Source organism: Myxocyprinus asiaticus, chromosome 34 (assembly GCF_019703515.2).
Source record: "Myxocyprinus asiaticus isolate MX2 ecotype Aquarium Trade chromosome 34, UBuf_Myxa_2, whole genome shotgun sequence".
In the NCBI taxonomy this organism is placed as follows: Eukaryota; Metazoa; Chordata; class Actinopteri; order Cypriniformes; family Catostomidae; genus Myxocyprinus; species Myxocyprinus asiaticus.
Genome location: NC_059377.1, coordinates 18771805 through 18793461, shown reverse-complemented (window position 1 = coordinate 18793461; position 21657 = coordinate 18771805). Strand labels below are relative to the sequence as shown.

Here is a 21657-nt window from a genome sequence, read left to right as displayed (position 1 = left end):
TCCAAAACAGGCACTCTCCTTTATAAATACATTGGAGTAAGCCATTTGATGTTTCTTATATTAGTGGACTGACTTGCGGTTCAGGAACTCTATTATCTGAGGAAGCTGGGTGTCATTTTTGTTTCTTTTTGTGTTGACTCCACCTAGCGGCAGGAGTTTGTTTTATGGCATGACTCCAAGAAACTTTTGCATTGACGGAAGATTTTTTTGTTACATTGAAGTTTCCGGCCAGATCGAGAATGGACACTTTGGATGACCACAAAATATCTATATGCTCACATAAAGGACGTCTTTTATAAAGTTGACGGGCTGAGTAAGTTATGTTTGGCTCTTGATCATCCGAGTAACCGGGATGCCGGTTTTGTTTTTCACGCTGGCTCTGCCTAACGGCTGGAGCTTGTTTTGTGGAATTACACTACTTTGGGACAGTTGTGGTTAAATATGTTTGTTCTTTGTGCTTATGCCTCCTAGTAGAATGATTACCTCATCTGCTGCACTCATAACAGCCAGTTCACTGAACAATTGTTTGTCTGTCCGAAGAAACTGAACAGTTTTATATCGGCTGGAGTTTATTTTGAGGAGGAACACACCTTCAAGACAGTTCTGTGAATGAATCTACATGATTTTTCTGTTATTCTGCCTGTTGGCTGGGGTATGTTTTACAAAGTATTTTCTGTTATTGTAATTGTGCCTCACAAAATTTGTGCAGAAGCACCGGACTCGAGCAATCTGATGGCAAAGTTGTCGCGGGGGCTCTCGTAGGCGTACATGGACTCTTTGAGTTTAGAGGGATTGTCGCCGGTTGGCCCTGTCGTGCGCGGGGTTAATGTGCACGTTTTTATTTTTTCGGTTTGTTTTGTTCCGGGGGAAGTTCGGAGTTTGATTGTTGCATTAATGGGGAATGTGGTCTGTATAATTTTGTTTTTGACACACTCATTTTTTTTTTTTTATTATATCAATATGTAAAATGTTAACGTGAATGGGTTATCTCTCTCCACATGGAATGTAAATGGGTTGGGGCACCCCATAAAAAGAAGGAAGGTTATTTCTCTTCTTAAGCGCAAGAAATATGATATAGTGTTTCTAGGGTGGGCATGTTTTCTTTAGTGCTGGCTCAAGTAAGAGCAGGGGAGTCATTATATTGATTAATAAACATCTACAATTCAAATGTCTCAAACAGATTAAAGATAAATTAGGAAGAGTCATTGTTGTGTTAGGAGAAATTCAGGGGCAAAGGTTGATTTTGGCTAATATTTACGCACCTAACGTTGATGATCAGGGCTTTTTTATAGATCTTGAAGGGATGTTGCAAGCTGCTGGCATCTCTCATGACATAACATTGGGAGGAGACTTTAATCTTTTGATGGACTCAGTCCTTGATCACAGTGAAGCAAAAGTGTGTAAACCCCCTAGAGCTACATTGACACTTCACAAGATCTGTAAAAATCTTGGTCTTGTAGATATCTGGTGACTTCTGAACCCATCTGTTAGGGATTATACATTTTTTTCATCAGTTCATAAGATTTACTCTAGAATAGATTTTTTTTTATATTGAAGTCCCTCATTTCATCTGTTGTTGATTGCTCAATTGGAAATATCTTAATCTCAGATCACGCCCTGGTGAGTTTAGAGGTGTTGCCACATACAGAGAAAAGGAAATCATATAATTGGCGCTTTAATGTATCCCTTTTGCAAAATCCTGATTTTCAACAAATGTTAAAGACTGAAATCAGTGTCTATATGGAGACCAACTGGTCCTCGGTATCCTCTGTGGGCGTGGCTTGGGAGGCACTTAAGGCGGTTCTTAGGGGTCGAATCATACAGTATGCCTCATTTATCAAAAAATTAAAAGCACGAGAACTTGTGGAGTTGGAAGGAAATATTAAAAGTGCCGAGGCAGAGCTGAAGAAAGGGCCATGAGGCATCAGTGTATTACTCCTTATTAATTCAGAGTCTGGGGGACGGAGTCTCAACCACTCTCAAGAGATTATGGGAGAAAGATTTAAACCTGGAATTGGAGGAGAGAGAATGGGCTAGGATTTTAAAAAACATAAAAACTGCATCCAGAGATGCAAGGGTGCGCCTTATACAATTCAAGATTTTACATCGGTTCTATTGGACCCCCTCTAAATTGTATAGGCTTGGTCTTAAAGACACACCCACCTGCTGGCGATGCCAATCAGAGGAAGGAGACATGGCCCATGTTTTTTGGTGGTGTGCTGAGATTCAGGAATTTTGACTGAAGGTACAGAGTGTTCTGTGTGACGTGTTGGGCATTCGGATTTAATTTTGCCCCAGACTCTGTTTTGGGTGATGGGGCGGTCATCGACGTAGGTAATAAATACATAAATAATTGGATCCTCACTAGTGCGATGATAGGAAGGCAGATTGTTTTAAGGGGTTGGAAGTCGGTGGGAGCACCCTCAATTCGGGAGTGGTGCGAAGAGATGGGAAAGGTGGCAGCCTTCGAAGAGGTATCATGTAGAAGGCTGGGGATATGGGATTCTTTTATTGGGAAATGGGGTAGATATTTGACATTTTTGGGGGGCTCTCGCAGTGGGTCTGTGGAGAGAGAGGTATAGTTTAGAGTTGTATGTTTATAATAGGTGTATGTGTATGTATATGTGTATGTATGTGTATGTGTGTATATTTTATATATATATATATATATATATATATATATATATATATATATATATATATATATATATGTGTGTGTATGTATGTGTATGTATATATATATATTTATTATTTTATTCTCTGTAAATGTGTGTACTTATGTAAGACCACTGGGATGTTCGTTTGGGGTGCGGTTCTTGATCGGGGAGGGGAAGTAGTGGGTGTTATTGTTGAATCACTGTATATATGTTTTGTTTTTCTTTGTTTTGAAAATTAATAAAAATGTTAATCACAAAAAAAAATATAACACAAGGTACATTGATATAAATAAACGTGGAATAATGTACATTATGAATAACAGTTTAGTATAAAATAGGATGCATATATAAAAATAATATAAAAGAAAATACTGGCTCACTGCCTTTATTTAAATTATTACAATACTTTGTTATATTATCCTTGCAATAAAAATAGCAGTGTGGTTCTGCAATTTGTTTGTCTAAAACTTTGCATGTAACAAATCTTTTTATGGGATTTACTATGAGCTTAGTCCAAACGAATGCCATGAGAATATAGAGGGACATTGATATACTTATTAAATAATGCACATTAAGATTATAAAAAAAAACAAAAACATAAGCAGACTTTCAAAAACAGACTGGGGTTATGTTTGCAGTACCAAGGTTTCCTGAACTGCAACCATTTATTTTTAAGTATATCAGCTGCACATCCAATGCCAGTGTTTGCCAGCTGATTAGCGCCACCAATGTGTTGGATTGAGCAGCTGCAGCGACTGACAAAAATCTCTTATCTCATTGGTCAGCCAGTTTTCATCGCAGTCCAAAGAAATAAAAAAACGGAACACTCTCTGTAAAAAAACCTTCGGATTGTCGGAGGACGATTTATCGGACTCGGTATGAATAGCGGCATCGGAATCCATTGTTACCGCACAAAAGCTTGTTCGGAACAAACATTCCTACCGAAAAAACATGCTTGGTGTGAACAGGCCTTTATTCATTACGCACAACGCATGTCCCGGTGTGGTGCCGAAATCTGACCTTTGCCAGATTCCTACTCCCTACAACCTGATTGGTCCCTATCCCTAAAGGCCACACCTACCCCTATCCATAGCAAAACTAAGTAGTCAAAAAACGGCATGACAACTCCAGCCAGAGAAAATGGTTTTGAGATTTTAAACTTTCAGTTCGATTTATATCTGTATGTATAGTGTCTAATAATGCATTGGAAATGTACTTAAGTTTCTTTTGCCAATAAAGCTTGATATGAACTGAATCTGATCCAATTATTAAAAAAGATTTTGCCTGACTTTTAATTACAGCATGTCCACTGATTTTATGGCATGTATACATATACTTTTATTAAAGATTTATACCTGTAAAAATAATTAAGTATAATTAACTCTATCCGCAAAAACCATAATGTTTTAACCATGTACATATTAAAATAATTAAAATAAATGATGATAAACCCAATTTCTTGTGAGATCTAAGTATGAAGTAAATATATTTATAATTGTAATGTTTGTTTTAATGTTAACTGTGATTAACAACAGAAAACGGCGTGATTAATTTGTTTTATTCGATTTTCTGCCCTAATTTTCAGTGAACAAAGTTACATTATCTGATTTCATTGGCATGTACTACCTTTCAGAAATAAAACATGACATAAGAAGATTTGAATGTTTAAATAATGAGCCAAGAACTATGAATATGATTACAACAGAACTTTAGATCAGTCGTGACGCCAACTACATCCCCACATGTTTTAGTGAACCAATTCACACAACATCAATTATGCATGAGCGTTGTAATGCCCTGGAAGACCAAGCATTGTTTTGTGTTTCCATATGCATAAAAGATTACTCCATGGTATACACCATCAATCTTAATTTCTAGGTAAAGGCTGAAAAAAAGAAATCCAATATGAGAGATGGGTCTAATTATAAACAGAGGAGCTCAGTCTCTCAAGTTATCAAACTCCAGCTGACAGGCTCCATTGGAAAACCTATGCTAATCATCAGTACCCTAGGTAACATGAATACAGAACACCTGCTTGTGTCTTACCCGAAAAGAAAGTTCCAGATTCTCTCCTCCCCACACCTCCATGCCCATGTCATATGTGCCCAGATACTCAAAGTAGACCTTGCTGACGGCAAATAGGCCTCCAGCCATAGTAGGAGACCTGTGAAATGAGCAGAAGCAAAGCATTGGCAATCCATCAGAGATATTCCCTCGGTCAACTTTCTAGCAGGTAAGTGCTTCTTAGTTCCCGTTCAGTGCCTCTGGGTCTGCCATCGGATGAGTCTGCAGAGAAATCTCACACAGAACTGGTCAAATTTAATTTACCCCTGGCTTTGGCCATTAAATATAATCTTTTCACTATCCTATGTGAATTGAATAAACACAATACCAGTGCAGTCCTTTTTCGTTCCATTTTCTTGAGCCAATTACCATCTTTACATTCATAAATGTTTTAAAGTCTGATAGTGAGAGAGACCCAAATTACTTAAGTGACAGTTCACCCAAAAATTAAAATGACATTCCAAACCCATTTGACTTTCTTTCGTGGAATACCAAAAAAGAATTATAGCAGAATGTCCAAGCTGCGCTCTTTCATACAATGAAAGTGGATGGTGAACAGGAGCTGTCAAGCTCCAAAAAGGGCAAAAAGCACCCTAAAAGCATGCTAACAGTGGTCCATATTGTAAATAAATGGTAGTAAATAATGGTAGAATTTTCATTTTTGGATGAATTATCCCTTTAAGCATTTCTAATCAGTTTGTAAAAAGATGAAGTGTGTAATACTCTCTCATATCCAAATGTAATGTGCAGAGACAACTATAAGTAAGCCACTCATAGGCTGACTTGTAAACACAAACATTTCTAGCTCAACCAGTGGGATGCGTTTGGGGCAGGGCGGTTGAAGTGTTTGGGAAACCTGATTGAAAACACTCATTATTTTATCAATTCTGTTTGTTGCTGCTAGTGTCGTAGAAGTTACACACTTCAAATAGAGCTATATTTGGAAAACGTGACCAGAAACCAACCTAATGGGGTCAATTCGGGATTTCCGTATCTTGCGATCGATTTCAGGCACAGCATGCCACTGGAATGTCAGCCTCCAGTCAAAGCCACCCACCAAGGGCTCAGCAGTCTGCATGTAGAACTCAAATGTGTTCCAGTCAATGGTGTCAATCACTGGACATATGATGGTGGTCTCATTCTCAGCAATTCTGAATGAAAAGACAAAGTTAGCAGTGAATATCAATGTCATAATAAACTAGAGGCAGACCGATATATCGGTTTTACTGATTAATCAGTGCTGATAGTTGCTTTTTTGGAGCTATCAGTTATTGGCACAAATCGATGCCGATAGTTGCCAGTATTTTTTTTTTATTTATTTCTCTGTGTTCCTCAGATAATTACCTTTTTTTAAACTGAAGCGAGGGCATGCAAAGAAAAATACATAGTATCTCCAACTTCATATATTGTGAATAATAATAATGTGTTTCAGGCTTGTTTAGTGTTAAAGTCTCATGCACCAAATTTTTTTTTCTGATTATTATTGGGATTTTGGTTGAAAAAACTACATCTGGGATTTAATTCATTTTGGACTCTGGCCTCTATGCCTGTGCCGACTAAGATAATGTTGTAACATTCTATGATTAATCGGTTATCAGCCTTTTCCATCACCTTATTTATAGGTATCGGCAAAATCCACTATCGGTCGACCTCTATAATAAACATTATAAATATATTGCTGTGAATTATAGGAATGCTTCTCTGGGTTAAAAGACCCCATGAAATTGCTCGATGAGCAGTTTTCTGTCCTGTGCTGACATACTGTATTTCCTGTTGAAACAGGAAGTTTGTGTGGGACTTACTGAAGGGCTCTTTTTTAATCGTGAACCATGATTCGCTTCTTGCTAGTCAGTTGCAGGTGGTATTAGTGGGAGGGACATTCTCATTCCATAGAGCATCTGATTGGACAAAAATTTGTGTAGTGCAACATGAGTCATCAATATTTTTGCTTTGCTTTCCTGAAATGTTTTGTGTATATATACTAAAGGTTCGTTTTGTCATCTTTAAGCAGTACACTAAAACAGAGATGGCTTCAAATCTTCAGATCTGGCCTAAATGTCCCAAAAACTCCCATTTTGATTTCATGGGGTCTTTAAATTCATAAATAAGATAATTACTGCACACATTAGACTATAATTTTATTAAATTAATCTCAGTGGCAGATAGACGTTCACACCTTTCCAGCAGTGGCTCAATCCAACCAGGCACACATTCACAGTGGCAGTCAAGAAAGGTGAGCACGTGTCCTGTAGCGTAGGTGGCGCCAATGAGCCGTGCCCGTACCAGACCTTCTCTTTTCTTGGTGCGAATGAGACGAACGCGCTCCAGATTACTTACATACTGCTCCAGCTGTGACTTCAGATAGCCTGCAGTTCATGCAAAGATAATGTGAATGGTTGTTTTGACAAGAACCTCTTTATCAGGATCCAGCAAAATAGCTCTAATCGCAGACAATACATAAATCTACTAGGAACAAGACATTATTTCACTTATTGGGGCTTTTATCTGAACAAATACAACAGTTGATCCAGGATTTTAACTATGGCTGCCACAATATCAAGACCTGTGTTGGTGATGCTTGAAATATGCAAAGACAGGCAAATGTTAGTACACTTCATTGCAAATATTGTCAAAATACAACATCATGAAAATCAAGCAAGCATAAAATGAAAATGTACATTTTGTTACTCTGCTTTGCCTCTACATAGTTCTATAAGGCTCAATATCTTTGTCTCAAAAATGTCAGAAGTTCCTAAATATAGAATTCCAGAATAAACTCTCTAGAGGGCTAAAACGTTTTTAAAAGTTGAAGTTCTTTTTAACTTGACAAGGTGTATAAAAAACGTTACACTCCTGCATGACACACAAGTCAAAAAAGCTAAAAAAAAAAAAAAAAGCATTCTGTGTGAATGGCCCCTAATAGAAGAGTTCTTAAAGTTGTGCATTTTAATTAACTTAAATACTCTTACAGTGACACTACTTCCTGCAGCACTGTGCTACTATCGAATCTACAGCACCAATGCAAAAGAAATCATGTTTTAGCTGAGTTGTGAGCTTACAGTCTGAATTGACTGTAATCACAAACAACGACAAACATACATTATGACAAGTATAGTCCAACTTGCGAACTCTCAGGAGTTGAATTATGTTTAATAAACCCATCAAAAGAGAAGGGTCTGTCTGCGTCCTGCAAGACTACTACAAAGCACGCCCACGACAAGTTACACCCCGACAAGTTAACTGATGAAATTCTGAGGTCTTGCAACAGTTGGATGTCACATTTATACACTGTGCTTGTTGTGTTTATCTGGAGTCCTGCAGAAACCCTACAACTACACCTATCCTTACCCCTAAACCTAACCACAAAGATTAAAACTGAAGTTTGTAAAATTATTAAATATACTGCATCTTAAAGGTTCACTCAGTAATTTTGTCCTTAATTTTTTTTGTCCTTTTTCTCCCTAATTTGGAATGCCCAATTCCCAATGCGCTCTAAGTCCTCATGGTGGCGTAGTGACTCGCCTCAATTCGGGTGGCGGAGGACGAATCACAGTTGCCTCCGCATCTGAGACCGTCAGTCCGTCAATCTTATCACGTAGGTTGTTGAGCGCGTTAGTGCGGAGACTAGGGATGGGCACGAGTACTCGAGTACTCGGACACGGGAGCAATGATCGATCATGAAAACGATGAACAATAGTGATCACGCATGATGTGACTTTTCACTTAATTCGAAATCCAGTGACAATTACCTGACAACTAAACACACAAACAAAGAGGGAGCTTATTTTTAATTTTGAGACTGATTACATTGTGGTTTTGAGGGGTACATTGATTGTCAGAAACGTCTCATAGCAACCAAACTGATACAACACTGCAATGCTATCGTTACGATAATCAAAAGAGAGTGTAATTAACTGTGTTTTGAATGCCTGTTTCTGCAAAACATTTGCTAAACACGTTTTATTATCATTGCATGTAAGAATTTTGACTCGTTAATGGATATTATTTAATAAAAGTAAATGTTTGTCACTGACTGTAAACCTCCCTGCCCTGCGTGAAGAAACACGCACCTGCATCTCGATGAAATGGGAGTTGAAGATTTCTGCACAAGTTTCCAAGTTAGATGTTCAATATAAAGTGTCATTCCGTTTCACTTTCCCCAGTTGAAAGGTGGAAATTCAGACTCTCCGAGTTGAATGGAACGCTTCATGAATCACAGCAACAACAATACAGAGCATCGTGGCTTTCCTCACAAGAGCGAACATTTGGGGACACACACACCAGGCGCGTGTGGCAGTGGACTCAACGTGCTGAAGCAATGCATATACAGCAGGCGAGACAGAGCACAGTTAAATGGAACACAATGCACAACTGGTGCATGTTTACTAAGATTACTACGGTAACCTGAAGGAAGAACAGACAGACGTGCGTTGGGCACATTCTTTCAGAGTTGGACAGCGAATCTTCACATAATGATAAAATATAATGCATTATATTTTGAATCTTTTGTACATTTTGTAACATATTATTTTATAACAGCCTATAATAATGAATAGACGATACACTGGAACACCAAGGCAAAATGCAGCAGCCATAGATGTTTGTCAGACATGTTATTATATATACAGTTATGAACATGTAATCGCCCCTCGAGTACTCAACAAGTACTCGAGTAATTAGTCAGAGTACTCGAGTAGACAAAATGACCAGAATGCCAATCCCTAGCGGAGACATAGTGCGTGTGGAGGCTTCACGCTATTCTCCGCGACATCCACGCACAACTCACCACGCGCCCCACCGAGAGTGAACCACATTATAGCGACCACGAGGAGGTTACCCCATGTGACTCTACCCTCCCTAGCAACCGGGCCAATTTGGTTGCTTTGGAGACCTGGCTGGAGTCACTCAGCACACCCTGGAGCTACCCAGGCCCCCAATTTTTTCCTCATTAAAAAAGTTTTGCTCCTAAAGAAATGAACTGTCATTTTGAAACTTATGTATGAAATCCTGACCAATCACATTAGATGAAGACTCCAGTCATATCAGTAACCTTATAAAAGCTTCTTTTTTTTGTTTTTCTACATGGAGAGGGTCTCCTCACAGGTCTCCCATGTTAAGATCACATGTAAATCTCAGTAACTGCCTTGAGGTTGAACAGCTGGCTGTCTGGTGCAGTCAAAACAACCTTGAGCTGAACACGCTCAAAACGGTGGAGATGATTGTGGACTTTAGGAGGAACACCCCAAATTGACCCCCTCACCATTCTAAACAGCACTGTGGCAGCAGGGAGTCATTCAGGTTCCTGGGCACTACCATCTCACAGGACCTGAAGTGGGAGACACACATTGACTCCATTGTGAAAAAGGCCCAGCAGAGGTTGTACTTCCTTCGCCAGCTGAGGAAATTCAACCTGCCACAGGCTCTGCTGATACAGTTCTACTCAGCGGTCATTGAGTCTGTCCTCTGCATTTCAATAACTGTCTGGTTTGGTTCAGCTACGAAATCAGACATCAGAAGACTACAAAGGACAATTTGGACTGCTGAGAGGATTATTGGTTGCCCCTGCCCCCCTTCAAGAACTATACACTTCCAGAGTGAGGAAAAAGGCTGGAAAAATCACTCTGGACCCCACTCACCCTGCCCACTACCTTTTTGAACTGTTGCCTTCTGGCCGACGCTTCAGAGCTCTGAGCACCAGAACCGTCAGGCACAGGAACAGTTTTTTCCCTCAGGCTATCCATCTCATGAACAGTTAAATTGCCCCATTGAGCAATAACTATGTGCAATACACAGTTTAGTCTTTTTTATATTTATCCAATACATCCAACCTCTTCTGCCATTTCATTCCTCTTGGAAAAAAAAAAAAAAAAAAACAACATTTGCACTGTACATAACAGATTTGTATTTGCACTGTACATAACAGATAACAGATTTGTATTAGATCGCACTACGTATGTGTATAATTATTTTTTATTTTTTATTATTATCTATGTCTTGCTGCTGTTTTTGTATTGTTGTACACTGGAAGCTCCTGTCACCAAGACAAATTCCTTGTATGTGTAAGCATACTTGGCAATAAAGCTGATTCTGATTCTGATATTGGACACTTTTACTCATGGAATAAATTAATCATGGATGAATGTGATTAGTGATGTTTTCAATGGTATCAAAAACTAAAAAATAATTATGCTTGAATGATGCTGCATCCATACCCCTAGGTGTCAGTGTAAGTACTGCAATTCTGAAATCAGCCACAAAATCTCAAACTCATGAGTTATCTGTTTGAAACAGTCAAAGGACTCACTGAATCAGTTATAGAGGTACTTGACTTGTTCACTGAATCGTTAATAGAATCGTTCAGGAATTGGAATTGTTAAGAGCAATCAGAATATAGGACCAGAATCATTAAAGTCCTTACGATTCCCATTCTTCACACAGTGTTAATCTCGTCAACGGAATCACTGACGAAAACGTTTGTTGATGATTTTTTTTTTTATTTCATCAACGATAAAGAAGACAAGACGAAAAAGGCACATGAAGACAATAATTGAAAGATTATATTAAAGCATACTGCAAAAACTGTTGACGAAAACATGCGTAATTTACATTGAGTACCTTGCATGGTGAATATGCTGTTCCCGTAAGAAACACACTAGATGCAATACAATATCCTTTTACGTCTAAATTATTACGTCTCAAAATCACGAAGAATTCAGAATACAGTAGGCTAACTTATAAAGAGTAGCTAATACTTCAGTCTATTCATTATTATTTCAGGAGCTGTTTTTTTTTTTTGTTTGTTTTTTGTTTTTTCTCACAAGGACAGTGTGTATATTTATATGTTTGAAACATTTTGAATTTATAAAATGTTTATAAGAAAAATAAAATTTAATGTTTGAATATTTAATTAAAATTTGGTCTGTTACAGTTTGACTTTTTAAATTTTTGTCCATTTTGCACATCATAATCAGCTAAAATATACTGTTTTTGTTGACTAAAATGTATGAATATGTAATGACGAAATATAGACAAATTTTAAGGATCTTTTTGTCAAAAGACTAAAACGAATAGTTGACCATTACTAAAACAAAAAACTGAAAAAATTAACTTCCTACACAAATCCAGCATCAGAACTTATCATCTTACCTCTGTCGCTGAAGTCATCCACAAGTATGATCTCCTTTAGTAGGACGGCTGGTGTGGTTTCCAACACACTATGAATGGTTCTGAGTAAAGTGGACCAGGCCTCATTGTAAAATGCTATGATCACAGATGTAGTGGGCAGTCGATGAATATTGTACTTCTTTGCTTTGCATCTGCCATTACAAAAAGAGATAGAATTAGACAGTTATGCAAGTTATTGTTCAACATGTGGTTTAGAGAAATAGTTTTCCTGTGAGTGAGCCAGTGCATATTAGAGGGTAAAGGTTAACATTTAAAATACAGCGGCATCTAACAGCCCTGTTAAACCGACACTCTCAACACCCTAAAGTCTTCTGACTGCCTACTTAATTTCTATGTTTCACAAGCTGCAATGCTATGCCTCAATTACAGTGTGAAGGAATCTGACTTTTTTTTTAAAGTGCGTGTGGAGTCAAAACAAGCCCATCAATCAACTTCAACTTTCAATTCTTAAAACAAGGCAGATTTTTCTGCATACTTTTCTTCAACTACAACTTTCATTCCTCAAATTCGAAATCTGCAAGGGACCATTTCTGGTTCATAAACAGATTCAGAGTAAACACAGTAGAAGGAGGGGATGGAGACATGCCAGAGAAATTTTTGCAGCATTCTGAGGAACAGCTTGGACCATTTAAGAAGGATAGAGCGGTGCTTCGCAGCTGGTTTTGTTTTAAGACACGGATCAAGTGGTGACAACACAGTACCATAATTGTTTATCATACAAAAGTAAACAAAAAAAAGTCCTTAGTATGCTAAAATTTATTAACATATTAATTTATTAATAAGAACTCATTAATATCACAATGTAAAATCTCCACTCATTTGTCTTTATAGCTTCTAAATGTCACATGAATTTCAATGGTTTCCTGCTCTTGGCAGTCAATAATTCACTGCTCAGAAGACAATGTGGTTGGAATAAACCATGTCTACATGCATTTAATGCAATCTGGGTCATATTTTCTTTTACCTTGCATTGTTTTGGTCATTTAAGGATGAAGGTATGTCATGTAACCTGTCTAAGTTGGCATCTGCCTAATTTGGCCAGGTTTTATCAAGTGACAGATGAATTTGCACCAAAATACAGAAGAGTTTGATTGGATGCACAACCTTTGATGTCAACAGAGTATATGGGATTGCATTATTTCTTTTTAAAAGTTGATTAGCCTATTTATTTTGCTATCCTAACTTTGCACAATTGCATTTCAATATTTGCATTTACCATTGTTTTTTCCATATCAGAACAGACCTACAACCCAATTTTGGGTCATGACCCACCAGTTGAGAACCAAAAGAGCAGATGTTAAAGGGATAGTTCACCAAAAAAATGAAAATTCTCTCATCATTTACTCAACCTCATGCCATCCCAGATGTGTATTAATTTATTTAGTCTGCTGAACACAAACGAAGATTTTTAGATGAATATTTCAGCTCTGTAGGTCCTCACAATGCAAGCGAATGGGTACCAACATTTGAAACCACAAAAAGCATATAAAGGCAGCATAAAAGTAATCCATACGACTTCAGTGGTTAAATCCATGTCTTCAGAAGACATATGATAGGTGTTGGTGAGAAACGGATCAATATTTAAGTCCTTTTTTTACTATAAATTCTCCTCTCTGCCCAGTAGGTAGCGATATGCACGAAGAATGCGAATCGAGAAAAGCAAAAGAAGAAGAATATGGAAGTGACAGTGAAAGTTGAGATTGATAGTAAAAAAGGACTTAAATATTGATCTATTTCTCACCCACACTTATCATATAGCTGAGATATTCATGCAGAAGAATGAAAGTCATACACATCTGGGATGGCATGAGGGTGAGTAAATGATGGAGAATTTACATTTTTGGGTGAACAATCCTTTTAAGAATATGAAGGTTGAAAAGTCGAGTCAAAACTCACCACAAATATGTAGAGACACTAAATTTACTGAAAGCAAACAAATTTGGGCTAATTCTTAATAATTATCCCAACAAAGAGAGATGCCAAGGAAAACCCCACAGCATAAAGTTGCTGGCAGTAATGCTTAACTCTTTGACAAGAACTAACTTGTCTGAGAGTTATTTCAAAAAGCGAGCAAAAGAACTTCACATCAACAGATAAAAATCCCTGCTGATGCCAAAAAATCATCAGCTAGCTACAGTGTGTGATCTCCAGAAGAGCCTGTGATGTGGCAACTGAAGCGCAGTATGAAGACTGCTGGGGTGAAAAAACGCATCCAATTTGTCTCACTTCTAGTCTTCCAGGGGGACACTTCACTGTGACTCATCTCAGAAAACCAGCTAGAATCATCCTCATTATTGTGTGACAGAGACCATGAAACATTTACTCGCATACAAAAGCATTGCTGTTCTGAAAAAAACCTCCCACACCCGCTTTCTATTGTTTTGTTTTTTTGTTTTCAATCATGTTGCTTGACTCTAGTCAATGGGTTCATTTCCCCAGAGCACAGCTGTGAACAGGTGAGGTGGACAAAAGTATGTAAATCACTTGGGGAATCACTGGAGTGTTGAAAGAGTTTGAGATGTGGATCATGTTTTTGATTCCCTAGAAAGCGAAAACAAGCACTTTTCCTGTTTATTTGTATTTATTTATAATTACATGGATAGTTCACCTAAAAAATGATGTCCTCAATCACTCAACCTGTATGACCATTTTCTGCAGACACAAAACATTTTTTTTAGGCAGAATTACCCTCGGTCAACGTTCACTTTCATTGCATCTTTTTCTCATGCAATGAAAGTGAATGGAAAACGAGGTTGGGTAACTTTTAGCCTAACATTTGCTTTTGTCTTACACGGAAGAAAGAAATCATGCAGGTTTGGAGCAAAATGAGGGTAAATGAGTTGATGAAGAATTTTTTTAATTTTTGGGTGAACTATCCCTTTAATGTTGTAGAGGCTGGGACATACTCATGCATCCTGTTGTCCTGGATGTGGCGATGGAGGGAGATCTTGTCACTGATGAAGATGTTAATGGCATAGCGCTCAATACCAGACTCCTCCTCTTTCTTCTCCTCAGTGCTGAGGGTCAGTCGAGTGGCTCTGCCATATTCACCAGGAGCATTGGGGTCTGGTGGAAGTTTCTCATAAATGGGCCGGAGGAGGCTGTCAGAGTCCCCCTCTGTGAGGGTAGTAACGTCTCGGACCAGGATGTTGCGTTTACCTTCATTATCAGTCAAAGAGGACGGCACAGAACGGACTATAAGGAGGTAGAAGAGCCACAGTAGACAGAGGAGGAAGCAGACCTTAGCCAGGAAAGCCGCCTTCCTCGACCAGCGGATCTTCATGACCTTGGCAGCCAGCACCACTTACAGCACCAGTCAGAGAGCCCTGGACGCCCACCTTTCTGGAGGACAAGAGACGAAAGAGAATGTGCTGATTAGTAACAGACTAAAAATATATCAGTCAGGCCCATAAATTGACTGATTTTTGCCATTCTGATATTACAAAAATTACAATGACTCAACCAATTAATAAAAGTGGTCGCTCATCCATGTGTTGGTCCTAAGATTTACCAACAGTCTTGTCAATAATGCCCATTTTCAATAAATGCAATGCATCAAGACCTCACATGTGAATAAATCTACCTATTGAATTCAAATATCCTACCAGGTCAGATACGGTAATGCTCTGCGTCTTTGCAGGACCTCAAAACCGGGACACCTATCTGTCAAAACATTATTTATGCATTTGGCAGATGCTTTTATCAAAAGTGACTTTGAGTGCATTCATGCTTTTTCAGTATGTGTTCCCTGGTTGTCAAACCCATGACCATGTCCATGCCAGGACCAGGCTCTACCATCTGAGCTACAGGAATGCAACATTAGTTTCAAGATGGCTGGACTCGTAGAAACATAGGCAAATGTTAAAGCAATGTTCCAGGTTCAATACAAGTTAAGGTCAAGCATTTGTGGCATAATGTTGATTAACACAAAAAATTATTTGGACACGTCACTCATTAAAAAAAATAAATAATAATAATTCCAGCCAGTCCATAAATGCTAAAATATAGCCACAAAATGTATTCCGAAAGTATAGCCAGAAGATGTAAACATTATACGTGTTAATATGATTTGTTAACATGATAAAATCTCTTACTAACCTTATTTGTCTAAAGTTATATGCAATATTACAACTTCACTGTCATGACGACATTAAGCCATAAACCCTGTAATCTGGTAAACGCCTGTTAAAGCCCTGATATTATCACACTAAGATCATTGTAACACATATGTGACGAGAAGGAGGGCTAATCAGCCGAGGAGAGGGATAAAGACGAGCCGGATGCGGCAGTTCGGGAGAGACAGAGCCATAACACAGCTGCCGTGTGTGTGTTTTATGTTTATGTCTTTTTAAGTTTTCATAAAATATTACTTTGATGGTTCGTCCGGTTCCTGCCTCCTCCTTGCACATCCTTTTTGTGTACATTGGTGCCAAAACCCGGGAAGGAGGAGGGATGTGCTGTCGTGGAGTCCTCGCCACTGCTGTCCACCCAAAGCAGCAGCCACGGCTGTCCGCCAGGGGACGGAGGAGTCGCTGCCGTCTGCCTGGGCGCGAAGGAACGGCTGCCATCCATGAGGGGCGGAGGGGCTCGCTACCGGCTGCCAGAACGGGGAGGGGCGTTCCATCCACCAGGGGGCGGAGGACTCGCTGCCGTCTGCCCAGGGAGGAGTGGCTGTCGTCCACCAGAGGGTGGAGGAGTGGTAGAGGACCAGGCGATGGCGTGTCTGGGAACCAGCGAGCAATTTTTTCTTTCTCTCCTTTCTCTCTCTCACTGTCTCTCTGCCTCGTTCTTTCCCTCTCCCCTTTCCTCCTCCTCGTCTCCCTCCCAGGTCTCGAGGAAGGTGGGGAAAGCCTGCAGTCAGGCACGGCCGGAAAGGAGGGGGGTATGTACGTCATGCCGGGGGTTCCCCGGCCTGAGGCAAAGGAGGGAGGAGTGTGACGAGGAGGAGGGCGTGCACACTCACGGCCCGGCCCCCAATCGGGCTATTCAGCACGCAGCTGCCATGTGTGTGTTTATATTTGTGTCAATTGTTTAAGTTTTCATTAAAATTACTTTGATGGTTCATCCGGTTCCCACCTCCTCCTTGCCCGTCCTTAATGTGTTACAACATATAATGTTTATGTCTAATGGCTATACTTTTTAAATGGTGTGCATTTGAACATTTATGGACTGGCACCATTCTCATTCATTTTAAGTCTTTTTTATTTTTTTATTAAATGAACGAGGGACGAGTTGAAACTATTTTTGTGGTAATCAACATTATCCCACAAATACAGTTGATTGAGCTTGTATTGAACCTAGAACATTTCTTTAAGGTGTACAAATCATGAAAAAAAAAATGCTTAGACAAGAATGCTGATAAAGTATAAAAGTAATGTGTGCACAGACCATATTACCCACCACAGTCTAATTTGTCCCGCCACGGTTTCATAATGAACCAAAAATATTTTTGAACTTCTCATAATAACATAAAAGATCTCTAATGTTGTGTTTCTCACTCCCAGTCAGTCAGCGCGCATGCTCACACACACATGCGCATTGGAACCACCTTACTGCATCCGAGACTACCAAGGCATTTTGAAGACACAACATCGTTTGAGGTAAGTACATGTTAACTAACATTACATTATCCACTGCAGTTATCCACTAGTCACAACACAATTTTAGCGTTACTACAGAAGTTATCATTGATAATTAGCGTTAATCTAACATTAGTTAACATTATTACCAGCGGCTCTGACAATGTAACTATTTTCAGCACCTGGGTCGGGTTGCACCAACTGTGCCTAAGGTCTCACGTAAGTTAGGACGTAAAGTTCACACTAAGGGCTTAGTAACTACTAGTTAGTTTGTAACTAAGTCAGTGCTTAATTTGGCTGCACCACCTGTTCCTAAGGTAAGACTCTTAAGTCTCCGTAAAGTGATGTGTAGTCGCATAATATGACGTTTACATGTATTGATCCAATAAACAGCCTTCAAATTTGACACAGAAATGTTAAAAAGCCGTGCATTTCAGTTTGATCTTGTTACGTTTGATCAAACCTTGTTTGTTCACGTAACTGTCAGCTGTAATAAATTATATCCTCATTAAAATACGATACGTAATAAAACAAGATTTCATTAATGGTATATTTCACCAATGTAAATAACAATATTTAATAACTGTATCTAAAATGAATAAGGGGCGATAAATAAATAAATACTAATACAACAGGCTGGAAAAATAGACATTTATTAATTTTAATATCTTATACATTTTGTATATGTTGAAACTTGACACCGGGTGGCGTACACAGGAAAGTGCACCGTTAGGCGGTTTCATGCTGAAGAAGTATGTTTTTTACATAATGTTTTCTCCCGTAAATGTAAACGAGTGTAAATGTCAACATCATACTGTATGTCAAAAGTACTGAAGGCTGTCAATCAAAACATGAGCTCATTGATGTCAGTCTGCTTTTTAATTCCATCCGTTACTCCTGGTCGGAGGCTTCCTTAAATATTTAGTTTATATGTAGGGTTACATCCTACTTAAGTTTAATGGTGCAACACTCAAATATTTAGTAGTGCGTAAATTGTGACTTAGTGCCCATTTACGCCACAGCTAGCCTAAGTTGTAACTTACGTATAGCTGGTGTAACCGGCCCCTGGAGAGCAAGTTCAACACCGCTAACCACTTTTGCTTCATTTCTTTGATCGCTCAAATGTATGCTCTAGTCGATTTTGTGTTTTGACCATTTGTGAACTGCATTAAACTCCGTCTCATTTACAATGCTTTGTGGGTGTGACTTTTTTGCCGTGTCATCACCATTCACATCTATACAACCCAGGGCTCCATATTAACGCTTGTCCACTTGTCCAGGACAAGTGGATTTTTGAAGGGGCAAGTGAAAGAGAACTTTACTTGACCGACCGGACAAGCAGACTGATTAAAACGTCAATAAAAAAAGTAAATAATCAGCTATATTTGTGATAGCCTAGGCCTGTGTCACTTATTAGAAAGTTCATATTCTTATTCTGCTGTTGAAAGTAATCAAGAGCACATAATTTTATAATTGGCTAGTGATCTAATAACAGCTACGCTCTGTTTGATTGACAGGCAGCGTATGTGTGTCTTGATCATGCGTGTGTGTTCTGAAAGTGTTCGCACTAATGCGCACCTGATCGGTCAAATACATTTCAAAATGCCGTCTTGGTGAGGTATTCATGTAAACACAGAGAGTGATGTCTAAAGTGAATGTAAACAGTGGAGAAAAAAGCAGATTTGTATTAAAATATCTGACTTTTAAGTATAAATGTAAGCTAATAGACCTGCTGCTGTCTAGTGTGTCAACAAGAAAACAAGACAACACTCACTGCTCTTGATTGAATAATTTTAGTAGCTTTAAAAAGTATTAATGTATTATAATCATACAGTAAAAACCAGTAGTAGTTTTGTTGAATATCATTCTGAATGTTTCCTTGAATACTTGATACTGCTGTTAAAAACTTCTAAAGTTGTTAAAAAAGCACAGAATTTTCTTAATTTGTAATTTTGGTTCTACTGTTTTTAATCTATTTCTATTCATTGCTGTTTTATTATTGTTATTTTATTACTGACTGTTTACTAGTCTAGAATAATTACTTAAGAACTTGAAACCATTCTTCCATAATTAACATATTAGTTAGTTTTATTGTTTGTTGTAGTTTTTTTTTTTTTATAATTATAATTTTATTTATTTATCACACATTATACATTTGCACATATACAGTGAAATTCTTTTTTTTTCTTCACATATCCCAGCTAAGCTGGGGTCAGTGTGCAGGGTCAGCCATGATACGGCTGAAGTATCATGGTCTCAATACCAGCAAGTTTTGAAGCTGGTATTGAGAATCATCAAATTTCACTATGGACTACTGGAATTTTGGTATTGTGATAATGTATAATTTATATTGTACGTGGTAGATCTTGCTGCAATAACATGATGAAAAATAGATCTCATTCCATAGAACTATGAGCACCCCTGCTGTTAATTCTTTACAAGAGTACAAAGTTCTCCAAAGATCTAGCCTCTTAATTTTGCTCTCAAAGTGTACCAGATTGATGCATTTAACTTCAAAATGTAAAAAATTTTCTTACGGGGGAGCATGCCCCCCAACCCCCCCTAGGGGGTCTGAGGTCAACCCACCACAGTCTTACAAAGTCCTGTGGGAAACACTGAACAACAATCAACACATAGTCACTATGCAGTGTATAGGTGGCTATTAAGAATAGACCAAACACAATTCAGTAATAAATATTGTAATATCAGATTATATCGTGAATCCTTCGGCCAAGGGATCGGTGAATATTCTTGCTTTATTGATATTTCTAAATTCAAATTGCACTTCAAACGAAAAAGCAATTAAAATAACAAAGTGATTAAAAAAAAATCTTATATAACCACCCTTCAGTTTGCCATCACGCAAATATCAATCTTCAACAGGTGGAACATTACTAATAAAAATAATGATCTAAAGACAATTATAAATTTAAACGTAATAATAATAATTACGATAATAACTGAAATATAAATACATTTTAGGTTTAAGGTGAACTAGTTTAGGTTGTATACACAACTTCCAAGAAGTTGCATCTCTCAATTAATTTGAGCATTGCATCTTCCATTAAAACCACTACAACTAAAAATATTAATGCTAGTAGTCGACCCCACTAATCGACTAGTCAGTTGTTGGACCACTAGACAATTAGTTGACCACCCTGGCACATCCCTAGTATGTAACTAGCTGCCAGAAAGAAGATCAATTGGAATTCAGTATGGAAATATTACAATGACATCATCACCGTTGACTACATTATGAATGCTGAACAACGCTATATGAAGTCAATGGGAGGTTTTCAAAATTGAATCTCAAATTTAAAAAAAGTAGGCTATAAAGTTTACAAAAGCCAAAATGGATAGCAGACCTAAGGCGGAAATTATCTACAAAACAAAGTTTGAATGGAGTCTGTACGTTAAGCGGTTTGGGCTGCATTAAAAGTTTAAACTTTAAGGTTAGGGGTTTAGAACAAATCCCAACCATAATAAAGAATGTCAATAAAGTGCTGCCTATCCGCATTATATCAGCCACCCTGCTCTCTAGAGATCTCATCAGCTATTGAAAAAAAAAAAAAAATAAACAAACATCGGACCAATAGTGTAGATCTCTTAACCTTTGCCAATGTGAAAATGCAAATTACCCACTAAACACATTCCCTCTCATGTACGAGAGCTGGAACAGCTTCTAATGGCAAATACAATCACCAACAGCTTCCAACAAGTTAAAAGTGAAATGTGATGAATGAAATGGCAGTTTACAATGATTTCAGGATAACATCAACAACTAAGAAGTGAAAGAACATGCTCTTCAATGGCACCATTTGTACTTTTAAAAAGCAGGCTGTTTTGACAGAGGTCTCATGCTAATTGCCGGCTCAAATCACTGCAGCTGAATTTGATGAGTCAAATACAGACATGCCTGAATGTAAGCAGAATCCATCATCATCCGAGGCTAACAGAGTAATCACATAATTGAGCTGCATTAATATTTCAGCTGGCTGGGATTTAGCTGAACAGTAGTCATGACAGACAGGCCGTCTGGTAAAATAATCCCATTTCTCAATCACAGCACTTCAACCTTTTAACCCCATTTAATAATGAATGTTGTTTATGCACATATAGATATGCAACAAAACCGTAAACTGAATACCAGTTTATGTAATCTAAATTAACCA

The 21657-nt window shown here is 38.2% G+C and overlaps 1 protein-coding gene across 2 annotated transcripts in view; it reads right to left on the bottom strand.

Annotated features, from left to right (window-relative positions):
* The window catches only part of LOC127425492 (polypeptide N-acetylgalactosaminyltransferase 4-like), a 49306-nt gene that overhangs the window by 11767 nt on the left and 15882 nt on the right, over positions 1 to 21657 (bottom strand). For both annotated transcript variants that reach the window (XM_051671558.1, XM_051671557.1), the window contains exons 2-6: positions 14813 to 15248; positions 11868 to 12037; positions 6898 to 7087; positions 5687 to 5872; positions 4704 to 4821 (exon numbers count right to left, since the gene is read on the bottom strand). In XM_051671558.1, coding sequence (XP_051527518.1) covers positions 4704 to 4821; positions 5687 to 5872; positions 6898 to 7087; positions 11868 to 12037; positions 14813 to 15189 — 1041 coding nt within the window. In that variant the 5' untranslated portion in view covers positions 15190 to 15248. The remainder of the gene's footprint in view (positions 1 to 4703; positions 4822 to 5686; positions 5873 to 6897; positions 7088 to 11867; positions 12038 to 14812; positions 15249 to 21657) is intronic.